Genomic DNA, 25,652 nt, shown 5'->3' with positions numbered 1-25,652 from the left:
CTGGCCCCATAGACTTGTGTGTGTCTAAGTGGCGTAGCAGGTTGCTAACCATTTCCCCTTGAATTATGGGAGCTTCATTCTGCTCCCTGTCCCTGTCTTCCAGCTCAGGGGGCTGGGTACCCCAGGAACAATTGGTCTTACTCGTAAAGACTGAGCCAAAGAAGGCATTAAGTACCTCAGCCTTTTCCTCATCCTTTGTCACTGTGTTTCCCTCAGCATCCAATAAAGGATGGAGATTCTCCTTAGCCCTCCTTTTGTTGCTAATGTATTTATAGAAACATTTTTTATTGTCTTTTACAGCAATTGCCAGATTAAGTTCTAGCTGGGCTTTGGCCCTTCTAATTTTCTCCCTGCATAACCTCATAAATGCATGCCTTGAAGTCGTCCTGAGGCATGCATTTATCTGAATGTGTTTGTGTGTGTTTGTGTACACGCATCCATGCAACCAGGCAGCGGTTAGGTTGGAAAACTAGACATATTTTCCCTCTGTCACCTGTGACATGTTGATGCTATTTATAACACCGTTCTTGGAAATGCTGGGTGGAGAGCATGAAGGTGGTTGGAGTACTAAAGACACTCCTGTTTCTTTTTCAGGAAGGTCCGTGCTGGGTAAACCTGCTTCTAAAGATAGATAAAAGCACATCTCTGTGACCTAGTTAGGCTGTGGACATAAGAAAGACATCTTAAAAACCTGCTTGCAAACAGATTACTTCCTTCTAACAGGGTAGACTGTGAAATTATCTTTGAGATACTGTGTGAAGCCAAAGGCTCAGTGACAAAACTTTAAGATGGAAAATTTAGAGAAAGGAATCAATCAATGCACAAAGAAGGAGTAGTAATTGAAGAAAAATTGTAGGATCTCTAAACTGATGATTCAAAAACCACCTGTGATGGTGGAAAAGGCTAAAAAAATTGCTTACAACTGGGACAAGTATCTAATAGTTATACCAGGATGTGACTTCCGGTCCCTAGCTCACTGATTGGAAATAGTGTACCTATATATACACACTATATTTGTGTGTGTGTGTATGCATATATATGCAATATATATATGAGTGTGTATGTTGCATCAGAGAGGATTGTTAGGGAGTATGCATTCTGCCGTGTTTCCTTGTCACCTTAACTTCCTGGGCAAAATAAGGAACAGTTGGATCTTGAAGACTCTAGGTACAAAGGCTTGACTTATTAAAAAGGGAGAAGGGGAAGGGAATCCTCTGAATACTGAAAAAGACTCCACTTCTTTCCAAAAGGGAAAAAGTTTATTTTCAAAATTCATTTTAAGCTAAGCTGAACTTAAAAAATTTGAACATAAAATATGCCTGTAGACCAAAATCTTCCCTTCAAAGTACAGGCCTGTCCTTCAAATGCCTTTCATCTTGTGCATCTGATTCTTTCCCAGCAATATGGGTATAAAATGCTTCAGAAAGCCCATAGCAATTGAGAACCCAGCTATGTTATTTACTGCTTTTACTAGATTATTGAAATGCTGCCAAAAATACACAGAAGTGACAGTGAGTTGTGTATAATTGCTCTCTTGTCTCTTGGCTGCCGGTTACTCCCTTCTTCCACAGCCTGTTTTATGCAAAATTTCAATCTCTCTGGAACACGGAGTTATGGCAGAGGCTGTAGAACTGCTTGAAATTACTAGAAAGAAATAATTTCCTTGCACTACTAACCTTTGGCTGCTTTCACTGACCGTATGGGTTTATTCCACTGTCCACAGCTACACACATCATGGAACCAAGCCTACGAGGGAAAGTGTTTAACCAGTCAGTGACCAGCACAGTCAGAGAGGTGCTATATAATCCAACAAAAGAGCACCTAAAAGGGGAGGGAAAGTACGGATTTGCAGTCTAAAAATGGATCACCTTGCTGTTTTTTTTTTTCCCTTCAATCTGTCAAACCCCATGACGTAGAAATTAATTGAGGAAAGATTAAATGTAGCTTCTCCTTTCATCTCCTTTCATGTTGGTAGCAAACCCTTGCTAATTTGAATGGAGGCATGATCTTCACCTTGACCAGAACTTAATTCCATAAAAATGTGAATCCTGAGGAAACCGTAGAAGAGACTACAGATTTTACCTCCATGCAAGAAATAGTTAAGGAGCAGTCCCTCTTTCTATAAATAACTTCAGTAGAGAACTTTAAACCTTTTAATAGCACAGTTTCCCAATAATTTTGTTCTATCTGACTCTGGAGTAGCTGATCTCATTTTAATACTCAACAACAAGTAAGGGGGAGAGAATTGAAAAATTTTTGTTTTAAATATCTCCTAGGGACCTTTTGTGTTTCCTATATAAGCACTTTAAAACTTCTTTCTTTCTTCGGCACTTAGTATTTAAAATGTAATGCTATGTAGCACAGCAGGGTGTGATTCTAAACATTGAGGTTAGTTTAAACCTGGATAGACATTAAAAATTCTAGCTTTTATCAGCAGTATTTCAGCTCCTCAGTTTTAAAAACTTGGTCTGGAAAGCTCACTGAGACAGAGGTTTCCATGCTGTATTGGCACTTAAACATAAAAAACCCCCTAAACCTAGCACTCCAGAGCTTATAAAAAAGTTAATTTCTTTAGAACAGACAAGCATCCCTACAGTTTCTTTCTTTATGTAAATAAGTATATTTGGCAATACACTATTTTGAAAAATAGAACGACAAACAAGCTCTCTCCCTGCCCTTTCAAAACCAGAAAAGAAAGGCTACAGTGAGTTCAGATAGTTGTTGAGGTATTTCCAAAATAGAATATCTATGCAGCAGCTAATAAAGTTGTTGCGTTAACTTCCATTAAAGAGGAAGAGAGTTTAATACAGAATATGAACCACCATTTACTTTCTCATTTCCACTCATCCTATTTCTACAGACAAAGGATTTTAAAAAGTATATAAATCATGCTATTCACTCTACAAGCATATGCATTGTTACAGTCTCCAGTTAATATTCTGTACTGAAGTCAAGAGCAAATTTTCTTTAGGCTTCAGTAGAACCGAAATTCTGCTTCCTGTATGAAAGCGCCTTCTGTCTACAGACTGATAATAAGCCCAGACATAAAAAATGTGAGATTATGAAGTTTTTCAAGCTTAAACACTGACTACTACTGTTCTGATTTTGCTCTTGGGCAACACAAAGGTAAAACCAGAAATGAGACCAAGATGAGTGAAAGTGATATGTACCCTCTCACAAAGGGAAATGAGCTACTTGATTAGGTTTGCACTTGTGTTTGCTACTTCAGAAGAAGATGAAACAGAGGAAAGTGTAGGAAATCTAAAGGTGGCTGAATAGACTGAACAGATTCTCTTAGCTGGAAGAGAAATTCCACGCTTAATTGAACATGTATGACTGCAGAAACCGTGCCCTGTAAGAGCGCATTTCTGCTCTCCTCTTGGGGCCTGAAATATTGGCATCTATAAGGAAAGAATGAAATCTAACAGCTGTTTCTGTGTTGGATGTGGTGAGGATCAGTGACAAATATACAGTATTACATTTCTTGAGCTGAAGTTGAGCAGTTGGAGAGCTTCAGCCTTATTGAACAACCAGCTGGTTTTTTTCAATCGCTGACTTTTGTAAACTGTTATAATAGACAGGTTTATAGTTATCTTAATAGGTTTAATGGGATCTCCTTCATTCAGTTCACACTTCCAAATATGTTTTGGTTTTAAATGTATTCAGTCATACTGCTGTTTAACTAAGCAACAAATTCTTTACTTAGTTTTCACTAATTTGCTATTTATGCAAAAGTCGCATCAGTCTTGGGAGCTGACGAAATCATTTACTATGATGAATTCATCTCATTTTAGCAGCGAAGCAGTGTTCCCTGCCAAATCAACACTGCTTTGAGTTATTTGTCAGACTGAAAATGCCAGGAATACCTGTACAAACATGAATGTATCCATTACTGGTAACCAGCTATTTTCAGTTAGTACACATCTGATTCCCTCCTTACGATTTTCCCTGCTAGTTTCCTTCAATGGCAGCATGAACCCTCCACAAGTCCCTGTTTTCTTTCTCTTCCACTTCTTTTCTGTTGCTTCCAGTGTGTGAGTGAAGTCATGCAATAATGTTGCCGTTCCTCATTTCCTTTTCTATTGGGAATTTCATAGTTTCAGAGAGTTGGAAAACAATCATGTAGATGTTTTTAACCTGTAATTTTCAAGTGTATCTTGTCTGTTTTGCTGGTTTTATGGCCTGTCTTGAGTAAGAAGTTGGACTAGATGATAATAATGTTCCGCATCTGTAAAATCCATGCACCTGCTTGTCATTTGTACAGTCAGTTTTTTGTTTGTAGCTGCTGCCTTGGTGAATGATGCAGAAGTTCCAAATATGCTCAAAAAATTTAGAGTTATTTCAATACTAGGTTCACTAGATATTGGCTCAAACTGCCATTGTTATTCAATAATGGATTATTTGTATAGTTTTTTTCAAATTAAGGTACTTTATTTACTCTAAGCTTCAGTCACTATAGTCATTAGAGGAGGGCAGAAGATAAAAGACCATGTTCAACCTATACGAGAACTTCTCTAAAATCAGTGTCAAGCCTACTCTCTTAGTCTTTAGAGAAGTCCATGCAAGGTGTGTTTCCCATCTATGTTCTCCAGGCATAAATATCCATGTTTCAAGCACACAAATTTGAAAAATGGACTCCATTAACATATACTGAGTGTATGTTAATATACTCAAGCTGAGTATACAAACTGGGTACCTGTTAATAGACCCAAATCAGCCTTGATGTCCTTATGCTACGTTATTTGAAGCTAACCTAAAAGATTATTTACATTTTAAATGAAGAGAGCACTTTTTCTGCCACAGTGTGGAGCTGGGAGAAGACAGAAATTTGGACTACCTTACAAAAATAAACACGGATTTAGGGAAAGTATCAAAAATCAATGAGTGCAGATACTGATTAAGGAGACACAAATTTGGGGGAAGCCTTAAAAAAACAGGCCTGAACTGGGAATAATAGCTGTTGTGGAGTTTGGTCAAATCTTTTCCAATACCACTTCTACAAACACTTGTTTTCTCTCTCTCACATGCATGTAGACGTGGTGTCAAATGAAGTCCATGATTTAACCATCAGCTTAATTGTCTTCTGAGATAAGGCTTCTTGTCCCATGCCTTTTATGAAACAGATAGGTCCACTTAAATGGAAAACACTATCAGGATAAAGATATTGCCACAAATATTTCTCTTGCCCTTTTGGATTGCCATCATTAATAGAATTGGAGTTGGAAACAAGTAAACAATTGCTCATGAAAATGATCTGGAATGACTGAAAACGAGAAGTGAACCAGATCAGGTTTTTTCTTCCTACATTAGCATGATAGTACTGAGAGGCTCGGTATCTTTTCACTTCTCCCTGGGAAATTACCTTCATCTGCTGATATCAGGCCTCAGGATAAAACTTCTTCTTTCCATCAACAAATGTGGTGTTTTTCTCAGCAAATGCTGGGTAAAGGAAAACTGACAACCTTGGTAACTCTTCCTTTGGCATAATCAGAGGTCACTAAGGCTTATGGAAAGACTTCCAATGAACTCTGAAACTAATCCTTCACAATTTTCCTTGTTATTTGTTATGGGTTCTGTTGTCTGATAAGATACGAACCCCTCCATGCCATGACCAAAATTTGATACTTTTGACAAATGTATTGTATACATATGGAAAAAGACACTTACATCCTGAGACAATATATTAACAGATGGTAACCATTGCAGACAAACTTAATGGAAGTCATACAATCACACACCTAAGAAACTTAATTGATTAAAAAATCTGACACATTTAAACAGCTTAACATGGCACAGCAAACAGATGCAACAAGCAATGAACTTTCAAAGATATCTTATATATTAAATAATCATTTTTTTCCTTCATTGACTCTGTTTTGCCATGTCTTCCTTGCTTCATGTTTGAAGTTTGATCATTTTAGATATTCCTTCTGCTCTAAGGGCTTCCTATGCAGTGTAGCTGCATTAATATTGCCTGGGAGATGACACCAATAAAAAGAAATGGGTCATCTCTCAGAAAACTGTGCAATAGAAATACCCTCACTGCATTGTCTTTGTTATTCCTGAATTTTAACATTTTAACTGACATAATTTTTGTTTTATTTTAGCTGGGAAATACAGAAGTTTAGGAAACATACCCATTTGCTTGCATTGCCTATAGAGTGGATTTTGGAATCATTTGGATATATGTGTAACTTGGGTTTGTACTCAATTTTCAGGGAGCAAGACACTATGAGCACTTTTACAGGATTATAATTATTTTGTATTTCTTGTAATATAGAAAATGTTTAAAATAGTATCAAAATGAATGCACATACACTTTTCCATAACTTACAGATAATTTTTGTTCTGATAATCATTGAAAGTGTTAAACTAGATTCTGAGGCTTCCTCCGCTGAAAGTCTGGAGGAGTCCCACCGCCCACCCTGCCAAAGCTGTGGGTGCTGTTTGTGGCATCAGATGTGCTTATAGAGTGGTTTATGGCATAATTTGCTTTTCAATGGTGGCATTGATTAGATTAAAAAAAATTTGCCTGGTGCCGTAGTGAGGTAGCTGTAGATATTTTCCTTCTCTCCAGTACAAATGCTGTGTTCTCAGTTTAGCAGAATCATTTGCTATCCTTCTTGTTGCTTTTGTGTGTGCTCTGTCCTTAGTTTAGCAAAACCTCTGCTATCATTCTCACTACTTTTCTGTTGCCTAACAAGACAGTGAGAGGAGGTCACAGAGCAGTATGGCTGGGTTAACCACTGAACTTCTGCAATAGGGCCTTACTGGTAATGCCCCTAGCAGTACTTAAGCCTCATGGACCATCTCTAGTCATTTCGATGTACATATGAAGTGCCCTTTGAGTACAGTTTAGGCGTGCTGCTGTTTTGGCTCTTTATTTCTCTTTTTCTTATCCTCCTTTCTCCTTTTTTTTCCTTTTTTCTTCCTCTTTGTGAGTTTTCTTAGTTCTTCTCTTATGTTTCCTTCCCTCTTCACTTCTCCATTCCATCTGTGGTTCACTCCCTCTCTGCTTCTCTATTCTATCTGCTAAAATGGTCAGCAACACATAGATAACCTGGATAATGAAGTGGATGTTAAGTCCACAGGCTCTGAAGTGTTAGCTGTTCACACAAAGTCACCCCAAACCACAGCTACACATGGTGGGAGCTTGCAAGGCACAGCAAATTATCTGGTCTAAAAGTGTGTAGAGGGACAAAGATTGTATGTCCTCAGCTGAGCACCTCCACCTGCCTGATTCTCTGGTACCAACAGAGAATTCAAGGCTACTTTGGAGTGGGGGGGAAGGGGAGACAGAACAGTTGTTTGTTGGCAGATCTCTACCTCTAGGTCCACAGCGCAGCCCTGCCCCATCTCTGCCCACAGCAGGGTGGGCTCTGGCCCAGCCTCTTGCCTTTCTCTTTCCCTCCACAGAAACTTGTTAAGTGCAGCCTGAAACAGAGCTGCTGGTGAGGTACAGGAGGATGTAAAACCAGACAAATCAGCTCAGGCTAGTAGTGTAGCTAACCCAAGATACGGGTCTTGTGAAGAACATAAGAAAGAGGAAAGAGTATCATGACAACTTTCCAGCATTTTCTTCAGGCCTCCAGCTGTCTGTGGCCCAGAGCTTTCCCGATCCAAAGATGTTGCATTCTGATTTTTTTCTTATTCCATGAAGGATGGAGTGGATAAAAGTTATTTAATATAAAAATCCAAAGACAATGGCTTCTTGTGGGCTGAGGGGCATACGGAGATAGGTACTGTGTCCTGGGGAAGTGAGATATCTCTGAGTGCTTTGATGGAGGGTCTTGTACCTCCAGAGATTTAGAGAGGACCCAGGGCAGTGAGAGCTGCACTGTGCAGGAGGAGAGATGCCCACCTATGCTCTTCTCAACCTACCTCTCCCTGAAACACTTCTATTTCTTCTCCTTAAAGTCCCCTGAAACCCATGTGTACTGTAGGTTATTTCACTCATGCCCCACTTTCCATCTCCCCACCAACTCCCTGAACAGCTGACCCTGTCCTGCTTCAATTTCTCCCATGTTTAGAAACCATTATTTTGCCACTGTGAAGCTGGTTCATTTTTGCTGATAACCCTTTAACTGCAAAGTCTTTATTGGTTAGGGTTTTTTAAATGTACAATGCCTCTCTTTTTTTCTTTTTTTATTCACCAAAACAGGAAAGCAAAATACATTCATATTCTGAATAGAAGTTCAGAGGATATGCGGGGGTGAACTATTGCCTCAAGCAGGCTAACCAATCTGTGGCACTGGGCTGCTTTTGAAGGTGCTCCTGTGTTCATGTCAAGAAGAAATTGTCTTAGGTACCCCAGACTAGTTTCACCTGTTTTGAAAACAAAAGCGCAAGGCTGAGTGCTGAGAGCTGTTGTCCAGGAAATGAGTACGGGTCTGAGTTTAGGCTGAAGATGTACCTTAACAAATTGCGCTCACCCATACTGGACCCTCAGTCCTTTGGCACTGCAGAGAAAAGGTTACGAGGCAGAATGAACTGAAGGGAGCCTGACACCATAGCTAAGGCATAAACACAATCACTCAGGAGGGTGAAGTGCCTTTAACTTTAAATAAGTTGAAAGCTAAAGGAGAAGCGATGCCTGGAGGCGACCCCAGACCTATCTCTAGAGGGATGGAGTCTGCAGCCCCTGACTACCCCGTCTGACTTCTCTCTGCTCCCTGCCCCTTGGCGCTTGCTTTTTTGTCTGTGTAATGGGCCGGCTCCAGACAAAGGAGAGCAGGGTTACCCTCAGAGGCTCTAGTTAGGGCACGCACTTAAGAAGCTAGAGATGTGGGCCCAAACTCCTCAGGGGGGAGGGAGGAAGGAAGTGAATCAAATTCTCCCACCTTGTGGCTGCTATATTTTGCACTGAATTTGATGTCATTGGTGTATATTCAATTTCATATAAACATTCTTACAAGACTGGGTCCCCAAGAGCATTTGGGCATAGGTATACTGAGTTTCCAGACCCTGCCCAGAGTTCAGGGCTGACAAGACCAGATTGGCCATGATGGTGACATTGGGAGCACATACAGTAGCAGAGCTTTAAATGTGCAAAGCTTAACTGGTGCCAGCAGACCGGGTGGAAATGCAATTTGATCCTGCCCTCACTAGTGATTGGAATTAACGATGGGTTGGCCAGCTCAGTTAATTTCTCAATTAAACAATGGCAGTAATTCATCCTAATTCTCTCCCTGGCATCATCCACATTGTACTGAAATCACTATGGAAAATCTGGGGTGTAGCTGAGAACAAGATTTGGGATTTGGCTGTTATGAGGTGATGCCAATAAGACAAATTTCTTCCTCAAGTGGATAAGGAACTCCCATGTCAAAGGCTGGAACCATGGATCTGCCCCTGCCTTTATAAAGTATGTGGAGTCACTTTAATCACTGTTTATAGAAGTCCTATCACTCCATCCCTGTTTCCTGTCTACTTCCATATCTGCCACTACAAAAGTACATTTCTCGCACCATAGGAATCCTATGTATTAAATAGTTTTTCCTCTGGAAAATTATCAAATAACACTAACACAGTTTTAGGATTTTTTTCCCACCATACAGATATTATAAGAGACAGGGTGAACAGAAGAACAAATAAATAATATCAATATAAGGAAGGATCTGGTAGCAAAATAGTATTTTTGAATAGAGTGTGGAGTCCTTGAAAGAAACACTTTGGACATAATGTTTCCACCTACAAAGCATAATCATTGAAGACTATAGTGAAGTGGAGACAGAGGGGGTTTGAGCTGTACAGTAGTATTATTTTAAAACAAATAACAGAGCTATGCAGAACACCCAAAATTAGAATGATCAAAAAAGCATGGCCTTCCATAACCCTCATGTTGTCCTGCTTGAGCTGTTGTTTTGAAAGTAAACCTTTCATTGGCTTTCATGACCTTTAAAAAGGAAATAGATTGAGCTTTCCTTCCTACTGTAGTCCCAGTGTCGTTATCACCTCTATGGAGGCCAGAGGGATGGTCTGGTCTCCTCCCACTTCTTTGTTATCTTAAAGGCTAGCTAAGGGCCACCTTCAGCCTTGGTTCTTCAAGCCAGCCTGCTGGCACCCTCCTACACCATTAGCAGTTAATTGCACCTTCTGGGCATTGCATGTGTAAAGCAACAGGTACCTCAAAAAAGAAAGTACCAGGTAAAATGTGAACGTATGCTTGGAGAAGGGCCAAGGGAGAAGAGGATTGTGTGGGAGAGTTTTCATATAGTCTCCAAAACAGGTTAGTTTTTTAATGAAAGTCTAGTTTTACTTAAACGTGGGAGAGTATTATTAGTCTTCAGCAGGACCATTGCTTTTTGTATTTATTTTGTGTTCAATTCTTTGTTTCACACAACTCAAAACTCATAGTGAAACTGAAGGTTGCTAAAATGGTAGGTATCGTGTGTTCCAGTAAGACACGCTATATCCTACAAGAACTGAAAGAAAAGGAATTCATCCAGAAACTGTCAGAATTAGGAAAAATATACCTGCTACTGAACACTTCTCTTGGTGTCCAGTTCATTAAAAGTAATTACCAGATGATGCTTTCCTAATCATTTAGGAAAGATGAATAAAATTTATTTCAGCTGAAGTTTGAGCAGACTTCTTGCTGGAAAAGCTGCTTGGCTGAAAAGACTGATTAATCCCTATCAACCTCTATTACTCACTTGCAATTAAGTTGGCTCAGTAGTGGCTTAGACATTTCCCTCTGAATATAAGTTCAATATGAAACACAGCAAAGGAGTTAGAGATGTCAGTGCCATTCGTAGGATACCACTGTGTTTATTCCATTGATACCCAAATAGAAAAAAACTAAGAATCATGAGCAATGAGACAGAGTTAAAAATGGCTCTTAAGCCAAATTACTCAGGCATAGGAGGAAACTACTTTTGATATATCTGCACTGTGATTAGGGAGCTCTGCTTTCCAGACTGCCAGAGCATAAAATCTGTGTTAATGCATTGAAACCATGCTGAATATGTATTTATTGTTCAGAAAATTTATCACCTTCACATACATCTCACAATTGCATTCAAATGAGGGTCCATTTTTAAAAATCAGTTTATTTTGTTGAAAGAGAAATGTGCTTAGTTCTTCAGTTCCAGCATAAAATGGTATTTTTGACTGATCGTATGAAGTGCCTGCAAGGAAGTAATTTAAAAGAACTTCCTCTCTGGCTTTGCCCTTTACCTGTGATGCCAAACTTGAATCTTCTCCTTGACTGAACAGCAAAAAGCAAATGTTTTCCCTCTCTGATCCCCAAAATGCATCCTGCATATTGCTCTTAATTATTTTGTTAACTTCTAGAAAATTTTAAAAATAAGCATTAGTTTGTTGCCACAACTGAAGACAATCTGAAATTTAAAAAAAAATTATATTGCTTCTGTGATTTTGATCAATTGGAAAACAAATCTATGTAAATCAACTCACAGGGAAAAATTCTTGAGGTTAATTATTTTAAACTGAAACAGATTTAAAATGCCAGTTTTACTGAATTCAATAAACTAGCATACGGAGTGGGAATGGCAGCTCAGACTTAGCCAAATGTCATCAGCAGATACTGGAACAGAGACTAGAGCTACAAACAAATAAGAAATTACTTTTTGCCAAAGAAAAAAAAAGAGTGAGAAGAAACTCAACATAGTTTGAAATCTGAAATTCTGAACATTTCCCAAACCACCCTAGTACTAATCCTTCACGATTAGTGATGCCAGAGGCTTGGTTTGGATACTAACTCAGTTCAAATTTTCATCACAAGAAAAAGGAAACAAAAAAAACCCATCAAACCACTGTGACTCTACTCCATGACTAAGAATGGCCAACCAGCAACATAAAATGAAGTTTTGTAAAAAAACACCTTATATATTAATATAACTCTTTCTCTCAATCCCTATTCAGGGCTTTTTCCCTGGAAAAATGCTAAGTGCCACATACAAAAACCTGGAAGATTTGATAGAAATTATTGCTGTGTTTTGGAAGGAATAGTAGGCAAGGCTGTGGTATGGGCAGGGGGACGTTACCCGGAGGATAAGTAGTTGTGTAAATTCTGTTCCAACCTACTGTCCTAACCATGTTCCGTGCCTTCCACTGGGTGCCTGTTCATGCATTTTTTCTGTGTCTAGTAGTGAACGAGCTAGTGAAAATCCTCACAGCAGTCATTAGAGGGAACCCCGCGTCCTGATCATTTGCCTACAGAATCCAGTGACATCGGTTCAATTCAATTTCTTTGCCTGTGACTTAAGCTTGGGGGGGTGTCCCTTTTTGTGGGACATGAAAAAAGAAATTAATGTATTAGTATTTTGATTTTTCTGGTAGAGGGAAGAGGAGATACGGAGGAGGAGTCAGTCAGCACCATTTCTCTGATGCATGTGACTGCTTCCATTGCATCCTGACAAAATGCTACTTACAGATATATAAAATTATTCTGGAAACCTTGGTGACTTCATATTGTGAGTGCAGCATTATGCAGAAAAACTGTTTGGTATAACATTTGTGCTGCTGTGATTCCTTGCTCTGGTGCTGCATAAAAAATATTATTTTCCTGCACCTTTATAAATGGATGGGTTTAGTTTCTGGTAAACCTACGAGCACATTGTTGTCAACTTGCCCTTCCAGGAGGTCCTCTACAGTTTTCTGGAATTACTACCACAGGACAATAGTTTTGGACAAATACAGGACACTCTTCATAGCTTCAGAAACGTGCACTAGGGAACCAACCCAGTGTGGGCCGGTGCCTACCAGATGTTTCAAACAAGTTCTGCTGTTCCTTAGAAGCTGACAGATGCTTTAAAAACAGGTCATCCCTTTCCTTTTTACCTCCTGATACTGTTTTCATTACACACGTATTATAAGTACTTTTAAGAAAAAGTAGACAGGTAGAAAAATATCATGCTACCTGGAAGTACTGTATGAAAGACACCCCCTTTTCAAATAATGATTTCAAATAATTTTTACCTGGAACTGAAACACCAAGCTGAAACACTTCTTGCTTTAGAAAGCACTTCAGAGAGAGGGCTAAACCTGAAATAGTAACTATATTCCAATGTGTTCTTCCTGGATATCTTTAGAGTAGGTATATTTAAGTTCGGTTTAAATCTAGTGTATTGGGTGTTGGTAAGAGCACATACTCTTTCCAGTTTACAAAGTCTTTAGTAGCAGATCCAGCATAGACCCCTCCACAAAACAAAAGGTCTTTCATCACTGCAGAAAGAGTCTAACAGTTACATTGCAGCCCTAACTAGAGAAGACTAAAGCTTAAGTGGCTTTTGCACAGTCAGGAATAGCAACAAACCAGTGAAGAGGAAGACTGGAAGTCATCTTGTCCCTCCCAGACAACACACCTGTGGTTTATCAGAGGGCCTGGTGTCGGAATAAGCTGCTCCCTGAGAAAGGGCAAAGCTACGTGCTCCCATTCCAGAGCCGCCACACCTGCTCCTCCACCCTGGGAACACCACCCTGCAAAATTCTTTCCATGCGGAGAAATTAGGTGGTTTATATTCTTCATCAGGCCTCCAGACACAGGACTGCGGGGGTAATGCCTGCTTGCTGTGCACTAGTATTCCTTGTAGTACAGCATCATCTAAGAATAACAACTAAAAATGTATGACCCTTCTCACAGCCTTGCTTTCAATTTCAAATCAGTTGTACCTTTCTCTAATTCATTAGTGAAAAGTGATGTTATCAATGTATGAGACTCAGTTTACCTTGTAGCTTTTTGTAATTAAATGAACCTTCAGATTCAATGAACATTTGTATTTTTCAGTGTTCTCTGAATTCTAATGCTGTTAATGAGCCTAAGCAGCTGGAAAGTTGGATGTTTCCAGGTTTACTTTTTATGAAGATTGACAAGGGGGAAATAGGTTTTCAGGAAACACACTTTTTATCCTAAGTTTTTTCTTTTAAATCACATGAATTAAAGCATGCCCACAAAGTAGATGGAAAATGTGTCAGTGTTTTAGATTTCATAGTAGTAGAGGGAGGGAACAGAAAGTAAGAATAATATTTTTTTTCATCCTTCATTCAAATAATTAATAATGTGTCTTTCTAACATACAAAGCAGGAAATAAGGAGTGAAAGTAAAAAACCACAAGCATTCACATAATTTCTTCCCGTAACCTTCAGAGCATGAAAATATTTTCTTTTAATATATGATTACTTAGCTTAATTACTTCCAGTGACATTAGAAGTCTTTATAATACATTAAACATTGTTGGTTTAGAAGGAAAATGCTGCATTTTGCTTATCAAGATCAGGGTAACACTAGTATAAAGCCATTTGTTTTACAAAAACAAGTCACAAAGGTATTAAGTTAGGAAGGAACTAAAAGAAAGATTAAATAATATTATTCATTGGATCAGTGCTTAATTACTTCCAGTGACATTAGAAGTCTTTATAATACATTAAACATTGTTGGTTTAGAAGGAAAATGCTGCATTTTGCTTATCAAGATCAGGGTAACACTAGTATAAAGCCATTTGTTTTACAAAAACAAGTCACAAAGGTATTAAGTTAGGAAGGAACTAAAAGAAAGATTAAATAATATTATTCATTGGATCAGTAGTATTTTAGAAGCCAGGAATGAAGGACTAGTCCCTGCCAGATAGATATAAAGAAAAATCAGACATCCAGCATGCAGTTCTAGATGTGTTTTAAATAACCGTTAAGTATTAACTTGGGCCTTTTCATTGGATGAAAATCTGAATATCATCCATAAAATTCCACTGCATTTTAACAGCAGTGGAGTGCTGCGGTCTCAGTTTCAGAATATCAGCTTTTCAGCAGAAAGAGGATAACCCGAGACATCTTTTTTCCACACTTGTTTCTTTCTTTTTAAAGGCTTCACATTATTTGTCTCTCTATAATTCTTTCTTCTCCAAGACGACATTCCTTCCTTTTCAGTGGTCTTCTGGGATGGTAAACTAGAATGGGGAAAACTACTGCATTTAAGAAGAAAATGCTTGTTTGGTTTTAACAGACAGTCTGTTTTCAAAAATTGGTTGGGTTATAAAATTACTCCATCAAACAAATGAATAATTTTACAACTATCTGTAGCAGTCTACACAGCACTTGTAAGGTCTGTTTGAAGGAGCAGTTTGTTTCATTGGATCAGTTACTACTGGGGAACATGCATTAGTGCTCAGAAGCCATGGATCATTTGTTACCAACTAATAAGAAGCTACTTCTCCTTACACACCTTTGCCTGACTTGTGTCCTTAAACCATGGCCACAGAAAGACCCTATCACCTTACGCAGCCTTTACTGCTTTTGTTTCTCAGGGTGGTATTCTGCTGACACGTCTGACTGAGTGGAGTGCTTCATTCAGATAGGTGTCTTTCTGCATCATCGCAGTTTTGCAATACCAAAGATTGGAAACAATGTAAGTGCTATCTGGGGTTAATCCATACTCTTCTGCCTCTGTATATGAGGCTTGTCTTGGGTTACTTCCATGATTCATCCCCCTGCGCTTCTCCCATTCTAAATCCTGCATATCTATCTGGCGCTACTAGAAATGGCACCTAAAAGACATGCCAATATGTTCATCTGTGAGATGCACATCGTGCCTCAGTCCACCAGTATCTGCTCTACATCTAGATAGTCCTAAGGCAAGGCTTATTGATGTGCTTGTTTGAAAGAATGCGAAAACAATAAAAAACTCCTTAAAATTCAAAGATTCAAATTAGCTCCTGGTCAAAAATCTGTATTAGAGATGCCAAAGTGTTACTAGGAATGTAACTCAGTGCTACTATTCTACATCCAAAACTCACATTCTCAACAGTTTTCACCATTAAAGAAGCTGGTCCTGAATATAAAAAGGCAATTGACATTTACAGAAAGACTTCTATCAGTTTCTATGCTTTTTGAATCAGACCTGTTAACTTGGGATTTCCATGGGCTACAACTTGTTTCTGTAACATCTTTGCCATCATTGCTGTAGTTTTGTTTTTATTTTTCAGAACAAAAGCAAAAACTGTCTATATTTTGTTTCATTATAACTGAGAACAAGTCAAATGGAAATAATGGTTTTAAAAAATTCTCTGGGAAAATACATACACTGACTGACCGTTTACTTATGTATGCTATATACATAAATATGGCTCTTAGCAATAGAAGCAATAAGACTTTAAGCAAAATAAACAGAGCCTCTCTCTTTTTATTCTTGTTTTATTACTTCAACTTTTTTTTTTAATAACATTGAGGTGAATAACTGAAAATTCATTTCACAAACATTTAATCTGTGCCATAAGCTGGTAGTAGATCTGTACTCAATCCAGCCTCAGACTATACCCTTCTCTGGTTGTAAATATCTCAGCAATGTGGGATAAGGATAACATATCAGCCAAAAATCTCCTCTTCCTGACACCTAGAGAAAGGTATTAGTTGTGTTACAAATTACCATTATACTAAATCATGTTACAGTTATCCCAGCAATGAATTATACAATGTGAAAACAAATAAACTCTAAATGATTGCAAAAATTGAAGGAAAAGTAAACCCAATAGGTGACATCTAAGAATGAAGTTCAAAATTCAGGGTTTATTTTTTTACTGTCAGATTATTAGCATTCCTTGAAAAATGCTCTGTGTGCTCATTATTGGGGAATGGGTTTAAAAATAGCATGTACTGCTCTTGGCCACTTATTATGAATATGAACACATTTATTCTTTTTTATGTATTTCAGACAATCTCTCAGAGAAAGAATTTATCGTATACATGGTCCAAATCAAGAATACATTAATGTTTAGTATCTTCAGAAACAAAATCTGTACCGAAAGGCTGCAGCTGGCTCTTACCTACATGGTAAACTGAACTTCTGAACTAACCAGATCAGAACTTACAGGTGATTGCAATCCAGACCAACACTCTGCAGTTCGAGCAAAATACCACTGCAAATACAGTGCTTATGTATTTTTTTAATGTTTGGGAGACTCTTCTACTTCTCACTTGAAGTAAAAAGTGGTTTTCCAGATGTTTGACATGTAACTGTCAAAATAGCTGTCCAAATCATCTATTTAATTTGTATCAGTATTTAGTCACGTAAAACATAAACCCAGGTATCCCGAGCGAAAGATGTGGCAAGTAGTTTTCATGGCAACACCTGGCATTTACTTGCTATTAGCAGAGGATTCTTTGTGGGTTAAGTATAACCAAATAAACCTAACAATTGGTACCAAACTAGACTGAGTTGCAACATTAAGCTACGGAGTTCAAGAAATGAGTTATTTCCACCTCCTTTGGCAGAACCCATCTGCTGCTCCTAAAGCGAAGGGAATCTACAACTTACCTAGAACACAGGCTGAATTTGGGGTAGATCACTCCTTCCTATGGAAAAACTTGCAGAAAGACACCAGATAGAGGGGGAAGAAAATCCTTTCCACCCGTTGGTTCAGCGAGGGGTGGGAGCAGAGGGCTGTCCCGGGGCGGAAGTGCAACCCAGGTGCCCTGGCGGGAGCAGGAGCGGGAGCAGGAGCGGGAGTGGGGCAGCTCGAGCTGCCTGCCGGCCCTCCGCGATGCCTGCCCGCCATTTGGAGCCACTCTGCCTGGGCTCCAGGCATCCTACAGAGGACCCTACACTTCAGAGCTGCAGCTTGAAGAAATACTGGATCAGAAGATGACCAAGCTCACCTTCTGCAGAGAAATGGACACCTGTCCTAATTCTTCCCCCCACCTCTGCATTCTGCTTTTATAAAAGCACGGGAGGGGGGGATTTTTCTCTTCCAATATTTGGAACGTACTCTTGCATTCAATCATTCATTTTACATGCCACTTCTGATCATTCTGATACATTCATGCCCGACATAAAAAATATTATTGGTATCTACAACAATGCAAACAACAAATAAACATTTGAGTCCATCCTATTACTGATGCTGGTGATCTGCCTTGGTGTTGTTATATACTACACAACATGAACTTTTCTTTGTTTTTTTCAAGTGAGAACCTGGAACTGTCTTACCATGTCTTAAATGTCACTGTTCCTAGACTAATCATATACACAGAGGAGCAGAGATAAACACGTGTAATCATAAACACAACATGGTTTGAAGGAAAAAAAAAAAGCCCTAGCAATTCTTCTCCCACTATAGCACAGGTTGGTGGGTTGGAGCAGACTTCAGAAGTGGCAGATGATATATGAAATACATCAATTTGCATATGACACAGCTTCTCTTTTATTTCAGCAATGGCCCAGTGAACCTTGCTGAAACATTCAGGATAAAGTTAGTGAAGCCTGTAACAAGATTCTGATAGCAGAAGCCATATATGCAAAATTCACAGCAAATTATGTTATGAATATTATCAGCCTCACTGGAAGACACTTTTTTGCCTGCGTTGGTTAAACCATATGCTATTATCACCAGTATCTAAAAAGCAGACTACAGGTATCTATAGCGTAAATATACTGCTTGTCAATGCATATGGTTATTACCTTTTTATCAGTTAAATGTGTATCTGATTAATGCCTTTTCTTAATACAAAAGCGTATATATTGCACTTCTAAAGAGTTAACCGTAAAAGCATTTTTGCTTAACTTACCAGTTGTTGAAGCTGGAAGGAGTCTTGCCCTAAACTCTCTACCTGCTCTCATGTTGGTAATCTCTGTCTCTCTCTCCCTCTCTCTCCCTCCCCCCGTGCAGAGATTGCAGTAAACTTAGAAAACTAGCAGGGACAGTGTTTCAAATGACTTAAGAAAGAGAACAGGAACAATCATTTCGTTCTCTTTTTTTCAGATGAGTACAGTACCTTCAGAAAGAAGGAAGGAAGGGAGGGGAGAGGAAGTCAACAACCCTTTGCTTTCCTGCAAAAAAATAAGGAAACAGCAGATAGCAATCTCATTTTCTCTCAAACAAAATGTTTGGAAAAATAAATATATCCAATCCAAAGGGAATTCTTCAAGTATTATATCGGCATTATTGGCTTCATAAAACCTACTTTACAGCTTGCTATGTGCAACTACATGAAATGAATTTCCGAAGTAGTGGGTAGGAATAAGACACCCATATCTTATGCAGAAAAATTAGCCATAAGCTTGCACAGATAATGTAGGCTTTTACTCTAGAGAAGGAGTGATCGTAGATGTATACACATATCTCGTTTCCATGGTGATATAGGTACAAAAATTCCTAAAACCACTCTTTACTGTGATCACAAGAAAATAGCATGCTGGATATTTATAGAATGCTGTGAAATAAAAAGGGGGATGAAAGGGGTCACAAAAATGGTAAGGATCATAGCTTGATATTGGAGTTGCAGTAACAAGTAATTTATCTCAAAGAATTGCATTATAGAAGGCATCCTGATTTTTCCAAACAAAACCAACGTGCTATGTTCTAGGACAGATTTTATACTTTATTTTATTTCTTTCTTTCCCCATTAAACATATTTTCACAACCAGATACTGGCCAGCTGGCTGGAGGTATACTTGGGATAAGTTTAGTCCATTGTGCTCCACTGTGTTTTTGTTTGCTTGTATGTTTTCCTCTAACTTTATCTGTCATCTGAGGTCCACTTTTAGTGATTAGATGCTCCCTTTTTTTTCCCGCTTTTTTTTTTCATTCTAATATTCTTGCCAGTAAACACCTTCACACTATCGCTGGGGCTGCGTTTTCAGCTGGCCTTGTAATGTAGTCCTGAAGGTGGGGCTGCTCATCGACGAGCAATTCAGGTTTGAGTTCTATGAAAGGCATAGAACAAAAAGCCATTTCAAATGGCCCTCTCCTATAAACTGTGCATCCAGACTTTGCTCTGGGAGCAATAGCTAGATGAATGCTGCTGAAGTAAATTGAGTTATTGCTATAAATCCAGTGTTAATGGGAGGACAAGTTGGTACACCATCCCATAAAGATTATTATTTCTTTTATTGTACAATAATGAGAATTGATAAGTTGCAAACCAACATAGGAAGTAGCTCTTTGGCACCTGTGTTCCTTCATGCAATTCCTGGTGCTATTTCCAGAAGATGTCTAGCAATGATTTGGCTGGAGAGGCTTTTATTTTAATATTCAGAAACTGAAAGCTTTGATAATGGACACCAGTAGTTGACAGAGCAGTGCAGGTGCTACGAGTGATCTCTGGCCTTAGAACATCACCATGTTTTCTGGAATGGGCGAAAGCTTAACAGAAGGGTGAATTTTAAAAGCAAAAGAATGCAATGCACTTAGGGTATATACTGGAAATGAAGTGCTTGATACTTCCTTGGGAATGGAGGCCCTAATCAAACAGGTCTCTAGTACATACCAAGCACAAGGAAAGTAAAGAGGTGTGGGAAGCCACCAAATTGTATTGTCCTGTGGGGTCAGGCTAATAGCTCAAAAAATTTGATTTTGTTTTGAAATTGTTTTTCAAGATCTTAAAGATGGTAGCAGTTTCCAGGCTTTTTAAGTTTGTTTTATTTATTTTTTTGCCAGGCCTGCCAGATTAATGAGACCCTGAAGACTGCCATTACGTATCATTTTGTTTCTCTCCATTGGGAACACATTGCAGAAGTTTAGTTGAAAACCTATACCGACCAAGTTAGGATCATTCTTATCTAAGTCGCTGAGGGTATGTGATAGTCTGTGTAGCCTCTATGAAGGACTTAATTGTCACAGATGTCCCATACTTCTTCAAACAGCAGGTTTCCCTTTCTTGAGGATTGCAAAGCTAAGAAGCTGGCCACAAACATCCATATGGCATCTTCAACAGGTTATAAGACTTTGCTATTCTGATTGATGGAGACTGTGAGAGCCCCCCACTTCAGCAAGGGTAGCAGATGTAATGTCTTTGCTAATCCTACCTCCGGTCCCTTTGTCAGCAGCCTTTCCACCACCCAAGTGCTCAGGACTTACTTAGTTGCCCCATCCGAGGCCAGGTAGAGTAATCTTGCTTCCCAGCGTGCGGCCACTGTAGTACTTGACTCGCTCTTACTTCTGCCAATTTCTCCCAACTGCTGCCAGAAAATCACAACCCGAGGAGGAAGAGGCACTGAAACTGCGATTTTCACGCCAGAAAAATACCTTGCAAGGTCATTGCCTGTGCAATTACTGACTGTGGAGAAATAAAAGCATGGCTGAAATCATGGGTATCTAGAGTCATGCAAACCAAGTCACAACAGATTACACTATTTATTATATTTACCCAAATTTTAAGGGACAAGTTCATCTGTTTTTCGGAACATATTTCTGGAAGAAGTGTTAGCCGCCTTTTTTTTTTTACCTTTTCTCACTGTGCTGTTACCAAAATGAAGCCACTGATACAAATTCAGAAAGGTACAGTGCCAGCCTCAATGCAGATAAGTGAACAACTTCAAGTGTAAAAGTGCTTCCCAGGTCCAGTACATAGCCTCTTGTAAGGAGTGGCCAGGAAAAAAAACATTCCTGTGGTCATGGTCCAGGTAAGTACTGAGGACCAGGAAGACTCCTCTACTACCAGTCTGTATGACCAGACTAGATCTTCAACCAGACTCAGCATCTATGATGTTAGGCCTTGGTTAGTGGCCAGGAAAAAAAACATTCCTGTGGTCATGGTCCAGGTAAGTACTGAGGACCAGGAAGACTCCTCTACTACCAGTCTGTATGACCAGACTAGATCTTCAACCAGACTCAGCATCTATGATGTTAAGGCCTTGGTTTCTTTTTTTTTTCTTTTTCTTTTTTTTTAGCTCCAGTAGGGAATAAATTGTGTTTCACAGGCTCTTTCCAATGACAGCAGGGATGCTTTCCTATATGTTCAAAATAAGAACGAAATAAACAACTTCAGCGTGCTAAAAATAATTTGAGCTTCTATCCAGCATAGATAGGAGAGAACACAGAGGTAACTGCAGCAGCAATAGTATTCCACTTCATCCTGAGAAAATGAGACCAGAGGCAAAAACCAGAGACATTTACTGTTTTGCTTGATTGCTTTAGGACAATAACCATATACATCTGAACTGTCTGTGAAAAAATAAGATTATTATCTTCCTTCGGGTCTACAGTATACCTGTGGCATTTTAACTGAGTAAAAATAATACACTTCTCAGAGACAAAAAAACTGAAGGACACTGAATTGTTTTCCATAAGTCACTCTCTGCTGTGCTTTCCTGGTTTCTTTTCTGCATTGCACGTTTACTGTAGACTGTTCAGGAACGAGCTGGCAGAATGCTAATGGGACCAGAGACAAGCGGAGCAGAGTCTAAAGGACCCCCCTTCTGTGCTGCAGCATGTGGAGAATGTGGCTTTAGTTACCAATATTTGGTTATGTATTGCAATTTGTGGTATTGCTATGCGTTAAGCCTGCATGCATTTTTACACAATAATATATCTCCAGGGGTTTTTTTTTAATTATTGCAGTCATACTATATGTATCTTATTTAGTTTCTCAGATTAGAAAATATTAGAATATTAGAAAATATTCCAAAGGTTTCACACTAATACCTGTCTTTCGTGATCATAGTATGATCACAGTATTCTCACGACTATGTGATTTAGCAGCTAGATTTACTACCCTGTCATATACATACTCTTTACTTTTGAGTTAGGTAATGTCTAATCACCACTTTAATGAACTGTTAGCATTTGCAGACTATAACCTTTGGATCGACCACATTTGTCAATTGTTTTGGGGAGAGAAAAGTGGGAATTTGTATTAAAGAGAGGAGCTTTCCTGGCAATAAACACCTTATTATAAATTAAAGTGGCCTTTATAACTCATCCTGGGCCAAACTCATTTCTGGTAAATGACATTAGCTGCAGTCATTTAAAGACAGGCTTTTCCTGTACCCTGTATGTAATCATCACAACTACCTTTATTAAAACAATACCATCAAAAGCTATTTTAAAATAAGATGGTATGATTAAGAGGATGTGTTTTCATCTTTTAACATACATAAAGTTATGTTAGCAGGATTGTGAGCCCTATTCAGGTCAGAGGTGGACAAGAACTTGGCTTTGGTCAGTATGTTTGAATTTGGTGTCACATTTGAAGAGCTGTTAACATGTGGAAAGTTGCCAAAGTATCCACCAGGTTTTTTGGTGGTTTCTCAAAGCTGGCCATTTGACAGCAGTAAAGGCTGCAGTTTTACCTCTGCTTAGACTGGCAAATTAATCCAGCATTTGTTCTGGTCTTTCTTGGTGATCTTACTTGATTAAGAGTGTTCATGTACTCTAATGTCCACTAAGTGTACTGAAACACCTGAAATTACTTAACATCTTTACAGGCTTAGGCTGGGCATCTAATGTTGTAAAATGTGTCACTCTTCAGAAAATATCAGGAAAAGGCAGTTTGCATATTCTTCCCTGTGCAGTGATGTTTCTACTTCGTTAGCTCTGATAATAGGACGGTATTTCTTCTGGAAGCCTGACAGTATATTTCAGGAGGAATTTGACATGGATATGAATTTATCTAATTTTCGTAATGAGTCTGCAATTGCAGTCATTTTCATTTTAATTATTTTAGTCACTTAGCTAATGTATTCTCTGTCTCATATGAAGTAAATAATAGTAATGATTTTTGAGATATGCTTTTGTCCTTTAGTTTGTGATATTTTTCCAAAGTATTCAGTGATTGTGCTACAGCTGAAGTGCTGTGGGCACTTAAAAAAGGCCCTTTCTGGGAGCAAACTAAAGATAGTGAAAACCTACCACCGCTGCTAGCAAGTAGTGCACCTCTGATTTATAGCTGCTAGGCTGTAGAGCCAAGAAAACTCTTGGGAAATCAGTTCTCCACACCTGTGTGAATGATGATAAATTGTGTCTCTAAGGCTTTTTTAAACTCTCTGTGCTTTAGAGAAAGAAAGGAAGAATCCTTCTACTTGTGTTCAGGTTGGGGTTTGGGGGTGTTTGTTTCTTTATTTTGGGTTTGAGTTGGGATTTTCTTGTATTTTGGGGTTTGTTTTGTACGTTGACACTTGGGAAATACTAGGCAAAGCAAACACTGTACTCCTGCAGTCCTCATTCATCCTCATTGATACTCCTACTGACTGCTGTAACTACTGACTACTTCCCCATAACTGGAGATAATTGTGTTAGGTCCCACACGTACTAAAGGCTACAGCCAGTAGTCAGACAATGTAAACTAATTGACCGCATGTGACAGAGCATATGGATTGACACGTGAGCTCACAGGAGTTCAAAGCAGTTATCAATAAATAAAAAGTGAGTGTTAAGACATCTAGCCAAGAATAATTAGGGGAAAAGAAAAGCAGAGCTCTTAGGTCTGTTAGATTTCCTCTGTTCTTCAAAAAGTTTAAACGGGTTTTGTTTCTGGTCCTTGTTTTTTTATTTTAACAAAACACTTTTGCTGAGACTGCTATTGTTTCATAGAAAAGCATTTGGTTATAACTTAAAGCACAGGAAAAAACCCCATTTACAGGAAAAACCTCAGACTACACTAGAAGTCTTGCCACTGGGATTTCTTCAGCTGTACATTTCCCTTTTGCTCATCAGGGCTGCTCACTTCAGTTCATACACCAAAAGCATACCCTGATACAACACTGCTGGTGGTCATTCTGTATATGCATAATGCCCGAATATTCCTTCTAAGAAGTTATTACTCAGTAAACAGTGTTGCATGGTTCCTGAATATTTCTGGAGAACCTGTCTGTGTGTGTGTGTGTAGTGACTGACAACAGCGCTATTTTGTGGGGCAGTTTTAATTATTTTTTAAAGTCCATTGAGATTTTTGACTTCGCAATACTTGGTCATAGGCAACAGTCATTAAAAACGAGGGTGGAAGAACAACATGGGGCAGAACTGAAGACTGCAGTTACAGAACAGGTATTATCTCTGGGTTGTTAGGCTTGCGTGATTGTGTGTTGAACTTTCTGCAGTTTTTTTTCTCCTGTCAACCACAGGCTTGAAATGCTGGACATTTTCTCTCGCTGCTTTAGGTAGAGCATTGGAAATGGACTGCAGCTAGAAGCACTGTTCACAGTGACAGTCTGCATAGTGTTTGCTGCCTTTTGCCGTCTCCTTCCAAGAAGAAATCCTTCATAAAAGTTGCTGTTAGGTCTGATTACTTTACACTGTTCCAAGTCTCCTAACTTCATTGGACTGGTTCTTCCTTTCTCACTAATGTATTATCACAACTGGTCCCTTTTCACAGGGATAGATTAGCCCACTAAAGCATCATTAGTGGTGCTGTATGGCTTCCTCCTCACTGGACTGTCCCTTTGAGAGACTTTCTCAGTCTAAAACACTATCAGACCTAGACAACAACGTCCGATCATAATTCCCTTTCTTGTGGTTGGTGGGTTTTTCGGTAAGACTGAAGTCTCAGATCAAAAGAAAATCAAATTCTTTGGCTGCAGAAGTTCTCTAGCCTGCACCCTCAGCTGCACAGGCTGCTCCCCAGGCCCTGGCACACTCTGCCTGTATTGCTTTTCTGTTTAGGAGCAAGACCAACAACACAGCAGTAAAGCGAACCCAGACACATGCCCTGGACAGAAACCGCAGCGAGCTCCAGTAGGTGCCAGCTTGGGGAAAGCTGCCTAGAAGCTGAACAATCAGTCTACATACAGCATTGTCCTTTTCAGTTTGTCATAAGGCGTCTGACAATGAGTAGGTTAATAAGCTGGGGAAAGAGAAAAGAAATGCAAATGAGCTCGTGAATCATCCCTCAGCGTGGGGATGCCATCAGACAAACCTGTTGTTCCCTTCTCACACATGCTGTTTGCCTTTCTTCTATTTGTCTGAAACCACCTACATTGCAAA

General features: G+C 39.1%; 1 protein-coding gene across 2 annotated transcripts in view; it reads right to left on the bottom strand.

Moving 5' to 3' along the window:
- ZNF366 (zinc finger protein 366) overlaps window positions 1-18,660 on the bottom strand; it is a 38,229-nt gene extending 19,569 nt beyond the window's left edge. Inside the window, exons 1-2 of one of the 2 annotated variants that reach the window (XM_009279931.1) lie at window positions 18,520-18,587; window positions 1,677-1,746 (exon numbers count right to left, since the gene is read on the bottom strand). Coding sequence is in view for 1 of the 2 variants with exons in the window: in XM_009279930.2 (XP_009278205.1) it covers window positions 18,520-18,571 (52 nt within the window). In the remaining variant the exon portion in view is untranslated. Of the gene's footprint in view, window positions 1-1,676; window positions 1,747-18,519 lie in introns of both variants that reach the window. The other variant, XM_009279930.2, reaches the window with a different exon arrangement.
- Window positions 18,661-25,652: the final 6,992 nt, after the last annotated feature.

Source organism: Aptenodytes forsteri, unplaced genomic scaffold, assembly GCF_000699145.1.
Source record: "Aptenodytes forsteri isolate BGI_AS27 unplaced genomic scaffold, ASM69914v1 Scaffold99, whole genome shotgun sequence".
NCBI classification, from domain to species: domain Eukaryota; kingdom Metazoa; phylum Chordata; class Aves; order Sphenisciformes; family Spheniscidae; genus Aptenodytes; species Aptenodytes forsteri.
This window is presented reverse-complemented; position numbering and strand designations above follow the sequence as displayed.